Below are 7144 nucleotides of genomic sequence, written 5' to 3'. Positions count from 1 at the left end.
TTATTTCTGAAACTATACACAATTTTTTTCCTTTCTAAGTATTTTACAATACCTGCAATGTGTCTCCTTAATCTCTTCCAGGCTCAAAACCTCTTTTTATTGCACGATGTTTTTATGTGATTTTCTTTTCAGACTTTCCACCATTTTGGCTGTAGACTTGGAGTTAGGTAGACTTAAGACCCAGGTCTATACCTTTGTTAGCTGTCTAACCTAGGTGTTACTTAATGCTATGAAGCCTAAGTTTCCTCACTGGTAGAACAGGGATTATAATTGCACTCACTTCAGTAGGGTGACTGTGAGGTTTAAATTGGGCAAAACATGTATAAGCATCTAATTCAGTGCCTGGCACATGGGGAGTATTTAAAAATGGAAATTGCTTTTAGGAGGAGAAAGAGCTGTTATGCCAAGCATAGCCCTCTTAATGTTCGGCACCCAAAACTGAAAACCAGTGGGCCTCATTTGGTGGAGCATAAGATTTCTACCTCGTGATCCTAAATTTCTTCAGTACTGCTCATAATACTACATTAACTTTTTTAGTAATCTTATCTCACTTGCGGCTCATACCCAGCTCTACAATATCCATGTGTTTCTCACATGATCAGCAGCCACATCAGATTGTCCTTCATCCTGAATCTGTAAAGCTGGTTCTTTAAATTTGAGTCCTATTCTTTAGTCATCTCTCTTACTTTTCATCATATCTATTTGGTTGAGCATTGTAGCTTCCCAAGATAATTTTGAATTTGAGTCTCATTTATGCTTTTAGTGAAACTCCTTCAGGCTGGCTTGTGCCCTTTTGGTATGTCACCATTAATCTTTGAGATTATCCTTGCTTTCTGGTACATAGTAGATACCCCAGGATTGCCTTGTACTAAGCGCTGCCCCAAACTTGGAAGTCAATAATTTCTCCAAGTGGACAAGGTTCCTTTTAGTGGGAATGGTATTTAAAAATTCAGATTTGGGTTCTATGGCTGCTCATTGCTACTGGTGTCACTGTTTTAAGACTTTTTAAGTGGCGAAGCTAGAATGTAATATAGGTAGATAGATGATTGATTGATTGATTGATTGAGATATACCTATACTACTAATTCAAAGTTATCATTATAGGGATTTTTTTATTTATTTCTTTTTTTTAATCTCTTCTCTTACACTGAATTTCTGGGTCCTTAATAACAGTTACATATTTACTTCTTTGCTTTATCCACCAATGTTTTTTAAGATGTGGAATTTACAATTCCACATTCTAGTACCCATATGCGACTTTCTTTTCAGAAACTATAAAACTTGTTAGTAAAATTTAATATTTTTTGCATCCTTTTTATCGCTAGACTATATCCTACTAACTGGGTACAGAGTACTACTTACAATAGCCATCTTGACAGAATCCTTTTCATTTGTGATTATGTTACTGACTTCAGTTTTTGCTCTTAAGGCCTTCAACTGATTGGATGAGGTCTACCCACATTGTTGAGGACAATCTTCATTATTTAAATTCAACTGATTGTAAATATCAATCACATCTAGAAAATATCTTCACAGCAACATCTCTGCCAGTGCTTGACCAAACAACTGGCACCATAGCCCAATCAAGTTGATTTGTAAAAATAACCATCACATACGGCAACTCTATGTTGAACCTTTTGAGGAACCGTCAGGCTGTTTTCCAAAGCAGCGGCACCCTTTACAGTCCCACCAGCAGTATAAGAAGATTCTGGATCCTCCACAATTTTACCAATCTTTTTCATTATATCTGTCCTAGTGTAAAGTGGTGTCTCATTGTGGGGATTTGCTTTTTAAAATTTAGTATTATGTTTCTAAGATTCATCTGTGTTGTCACATGTAGCTGTTCATTCATTTCCTGTGGTACATTTTCTTGTGTTAATATACCACAATTTATTGGCTCATTGTTCTATTGATGGATAATGGGTTGTTTACAATTTTTTACTTTTATAAATAGAATATTCTTGTGCAAAAGTACAAGTTTCTCTAGAGAATATGTGTGATTCTCAAAGTGGAATTGCTGGTCTGTAGGGTACATAATACTCAGGTTTACTGATAATGCCAACATCTTTTCCAAGTGGCTCTATCAGTTTGCACTCCCATCACTAGTGTGTAAGATTTCTGTCTGTCTGTGCACATTTTTCCACCACTTGCAATTATCAAACCCTCTTTTACTAGTTTCAAAATTTATATTTCCCTATTTTTAATGAGATTAAGCATATTTTTATGTTTATTAGTTATATAATTGTTTTTTATTGAAATGCTTATCTTCATGTCTTTTGTCCATTTAAAAATATTGGGTCATTTTCTTTTTGAACTTCGAAAATTCTTTATATATTCTATATATTAATCTCATACCAATTATACTAAACTAGAAGCCCGATGCACGAAAATTTGTGCAAGGGTAGGCTTTCCTTCCCCTGGCTTCCAGTACTGGCTTCCCTCCGACATCCGGGACCCGGGCTTTCTTCCTCCAACCGCCGGCAGGCACCTGTACCCGGGCTAGCTTCCCTCTGGCTTCCCACAGTCACCCAGGACCCCGGCTGGCTTCCGTCTGGCCCCAGCTTCATCAGGAAGGACGTCGGAATGATGTCTGGAAGACATCTGGTCTTATTAGCATATTACCCTTTTATTATTAAGGATGTTACAGGCATCTGGTTTGTTTTTTCTCTTATGTGTTTGAGGAACAGAAGTTGTGAATTTTAGTACAATTTTTCATTAATGCTATATTTATATTTATTGTGTCTTCACATATTTATATTCTTGTGGCTAAGCATGTTTATTTGAAATTTTCTTCCACTCCTCAAATAATTAGCATATCAACTCCTATAGAGATTATTCTTCCATATGTAGTGTAAAACTTTTTTTTTTTTTTTTTTTTTGCTTGATACATGTCAGAGAATAGAGAGAATGTAAAAAACATCACAGGACAGTTCATACTCAAGGCCTATGCCTTATAGACAGGATATATATGTAAGTTTGGTTAGTGAACTATTCCACAGCTCTTTTAGATGTCAGATGATAGTGAACACATAAAAAACTGTGGTCTGCCATTCCTTCTGTAACAAAGCTTATGTTGATGAGAACAGAACACACAATTAAGGGACGCTAGTCTCTGTTGTAAGCCATGAGACAGAGAGACAAGTGAAAAAATGATGTTTTTATCTCAACTTAGGAAGAGGACCACCAGGCTCGGGTAGAAGAGGCAATCACCCGCATGCTTGTGTGCGCCCTGAAAACTGCAGAGGACCCACACAGTACCAGGGCTTGGTTAAACCCAACGGAGGTAGGCCGCTCCTGGTTTCCATCATGGCAGTTGGTATTCTGTAATAAATCAACCCTGACTAGATTTATTTTCCAATTTATGTAACCACTTAAAAGATTTCTCTTTTTCCTTAGGTTGAGGAAACATCCCATGAAGTCAATTGTCACTACTTAAATAGAGCTGTTTCTGCCTTTTTTGATCATTACAGAACATCTAAGACAGTGGAAATCCAAGCACTCAGAACAAATGGAGAGCACATGAAAAAGGAAGAATTCAACATGCACAACAACCTCATGGAGGTAGAACAAACAGGCAGCCAGAACTTAACCTTGGGAACAGTAGGAGAGCAGGCAGCATGTCCCTTTGGCCCTGATCTGGTTCCCATACTACCGAGTTCTGAAGATCCACCCTCAGAAACAGGAGGCATGTTTAAAAATGATGGTAAAGACTTTGTTGGCAAAGCTGGAGAGCACTTTGACAAATTGCACTGTACCAAGAAGCAACGAATGATGAGTGGACGTGAGAATGAAATTGTGGAACAGATTGCTTCAAATAGTACTATGGCCCCTTCCCAAACATTCATTTCTACAGATGACTTACTGGACTGCTTGGTGAATCCACAAGTAACCAAGATAGTGGCACAACTTTTGATACAAGGAAGGAGTTTGTGATTGTAATAGAAAATGACTTTTAAATATTTTAAACATTTTTAAAATAGTGTGATTTTTAAATAAAAGATGAAACAATGAAAAGCAGTTTGCACAGGCTTGTATATGTACTTATTTTTGCCTAGTTAAATTTCAGCCGCTTGCCACCTTCTTGCATGTACATTGCTCTTTGCCCAAACTGGCTCTTCGTTATTTGTGAGGCCTTTTTTCTGAGCCTTTTTCTTTCCTCTCCCTTCCCATCTCCTCAGCCTATTTCAAATGTAAGCCCCAAGTGTTCTCAATAGGAAATAATCTCTCCATCAGCCTTAAGCAGGGGTCAGCCTGCTGCTTGTTTTTGTGATAAAGTTTTATTGGAACACAGCCATGAGATTTGTTTATATGTTGTCTATGATGGTTAGGGTTGTAGCGGCAGAGTTGAGTAGTGACAGAGGCATTATGGCCCACAAAGCTGAAAATCTTCACTATCCCCTATAGAAAACAAAAATTGCCAACCCCTGGTGTAATGCATCTACTGGGTAGATTCTAGCCTTGACCTGAAATGATCACACTTCTAATACCTGCAGAATTCTCACTGTTAATGCCTGTCATCCATGGCAAGATACCAATCAGGAGAAAAGTAGGTGGGGGTCCGATATGGAAGGAACTGGGACCTGTAGGAACATCAGCCCTAGGAATAAAAGGGCCTGGTTGCTACTGACGCCTGAAACTGACTAAAAGCTTGGTTTGGTGAAATTGATCCCACTCATTACATTTGGAAGATCTGGAGATAATTATTACCATTACTCTCTAAGAATTTAGAAATTAGAAAAGCATATTTATCTCTGTGTAACCACTTTTGAAACAAATACATAACAAAAGATAAAGTCACCTTTTTGATGAGCTCACTACTGGCCCCATCCTTCTCAGTCTTCAGACTGAAGGTACCAGTAAATAAAAAAAAATTTAAAAACTGCTTTCCAGGAGAGAGCGAGGGAGGGAGGTGTTGTGTGAACATGACTAGGGTAGAAGGATCTGGAAAAACCCTTCTGCAGCACTTACCACCATCTGACCACTATATATTTACCTATTTATTTGATTGGTGTTTATCTTCCCCAACCAGAATCTCACAGCATGAGGGTTTGGACTTTGATTATTGCTGTATTTGCAGAGCCAGATCAGTGACCAGAATATGGCAGCTGTTTGTTAAATATCTGGGCGGGTTATTTTTAAAAGGATGCCTTGTTGGCAATAGTCCATCAAATACATTGGGGCACAGGATGTTGTAGCCAAGGGTATGATGTCCATGAACCTTAATAGGTATATCTCTATTGCAGAAATACACACTGTTTGTCTTCAAACATTTTATTTTTTATGTTTGCTACTCCTTTGACCATTGTTTTTCAAGTTGCAGGCTGTCACCTATTAGTGAGTCATAAAATCAATCTAGTGAGTGAGACCAACATTTTTTTTAATGGGACATAATAGGTAATTTCAATGAATTCAATAGTAAATGTAAGTATTCTGTGAAACTTGGCAGGAAAAGTATTTTTTTTAGGGTAAATATATTCCATAAAACTTTTCAGTTATATGTGTGTGTACTAAGCCTAATATAAAATGTATTTCCTAGTGTAGGTCAGAAACATTTGAAAGTTGCTCTGGGACAAAGCATTTGACTCAGAGGTAATAGTCTTTCACATGCAGAGCTGGAAACAGTTAAGACATTGGGCCCAAATGTTGTGGCTCAGTGGTTGAGCGTTGACATATGAACCAGGAGGTCACAATTTGATCCCCAGCCCGAGTTTCAGGCTCGATCCCCAGTGTGGGGCATGCAGGAGGCAGCCGATCAATTGATGTTTCTATCTCTCTCTCCCTCTCTTTGCTCTCTGAAATCAATAAAAAATATACTTTAAAAAAATACATTGGTGTGAACGGACTTGAAGTGTAAATAGGTAATGGGAGATAAATTTCCTGACTTCAAATAAAGAGATTATGATGCAGCAAGAGGTCCTGGCTCTCTGCGACTGGGGAGCCTGAGAGAGAATAGAGTGAAAGGGGGAGGATGTCACCCACCTGGGTACCTCGGTCCCGTTTCATCCTCTGTTTCTCAGATGAGCTGCCTGAGTGAGTGGAAGTCAATTATTAAAGCACTTACTCTAGAGCAGTGGTTCCCAACCTTTTCTTGGCCATGCCCCACCTCAGTATCTCTAAAACCTGATGTCCCCCCACTCCCTGTGACACATACAATTCTTATTATTCATAAAGTGAACTCACATTCACGTGGAGGAAGCCTTAAAGGCCATTAACTTGGTCTAAATAAGCTTCCAAAGAACATGGCATCCATGAAAGAGAAAAACAAAAGAATGAAAGGACAATTGAAGTACTGAGGAAGAAATCACTAAGAAATTGTTAAAAAATAATAATATGAAGTGATATGAAAAAAAACAGCAAAGTTTCAAAACAAAGAGAACTGAAATACATAAATATATCACAATATATATTTATATACTGTGTATGAGGCCCTTAGAACCATAAGAAATGCAAAAAATTCACTGTTAATAACTCATTCTAAAATTGCCCCCCCCAAAACATCAATATGCCCCCTGTGGGGCGTGTGACCCACATTGGGAACCACTACCCTAGAGGCTGGAGAGATTAAGGAATACAAGCTCATCCTGTGCCTAAAGTCACAATAGGGCTGACCTATACAGTAGGCACAGTGGCTAGGGTCCCTGAGCTTTTAGGGTCCACAAAAATGGTTTAGTTTCTTTAAAAAATAAGTATAATCCATCCTCGATTACATTCATGTTTATATCAATGAAGTTTCAAAGTGCAAGTCTTAATACTTAATAGAGTAAGAGGCCCACAAAGACCAAAGTGCCTGGGGCCCATGAGAGTCTTAAGTGGCTGTGGGAACCAGGGGTTTCAGAAGCATTTGAGGTGCTTGCTGAAAATGCAGATTTCTGGGCACCCTCCATATCTACAGAATCTGACTCCCTTGGGATGGGCCAGGATTTACAGTCTCAGCAGACACCTCAGGTGATTTAAATACCAAAAACAGTTGAAGAACCTCTGCCCTGGAGTAGACCACCATCACCTATCACAGGCTCAAGGTGGGCTTCTTTCAGCAGCGGCTACTTGCTGGGGTCAGTTTGCCCTTCAGATTTACTGAACTAAACCTGGGCTGTGCCCTTCGTGTAATTGTTAGCCGATTTTTTTTTAAGAGAGACTATTTTTG

General features: G+C 38.6%; 1 protein-coding gene across 1 annotated transcript; it reads left to right on the top strand.

Annotated features, from left to right (window-relative positions):
- Positions 1-1425: 1425 nt before the first annotated feature.
- LOC102239138 (HSPB1-associated protein 1) lies at positions 1426-4290 on the top strand. Its single transcript, XM_005858514.2, has 3 exons — positions 1426-1697; positions 3173-3283; positions 3397-4290. The coding sequence occupies exons 1-3, from the start codon at positions 1626-1628 to the stop codon at positions 3931-3933; spliced, it is 720 nt and encodes a 239-aa protein (XP_005858576.2). The 5' UTR covers positions 1426-1625; the 3' UTR covers positions 3934-4290.
- The last annotated feature ends 2854 nt before the right edge of the window (positions 4291-7144 follow it).

The sequence above is a fragment of the Myotis brandtii genome, unplaced genomic scaffold (genome assembly GCF_000412655.1).
Source record: "Myotis brandtii unplaced genomic scaffold, ASM41265v1 scaffold11995, whole genome shotgun sequence".
NCBI classification, from domain to species: Eukaryota; Metazoa; Chordata; class Mammalia; order Chiroptera; family Vespertilionidae; genus Myotis; species Myotis brandtii.
Note: the sequence above shows the minus strand (reverse complement) of the source record. Positions and strands in the feature narration are given on the sequence as shown.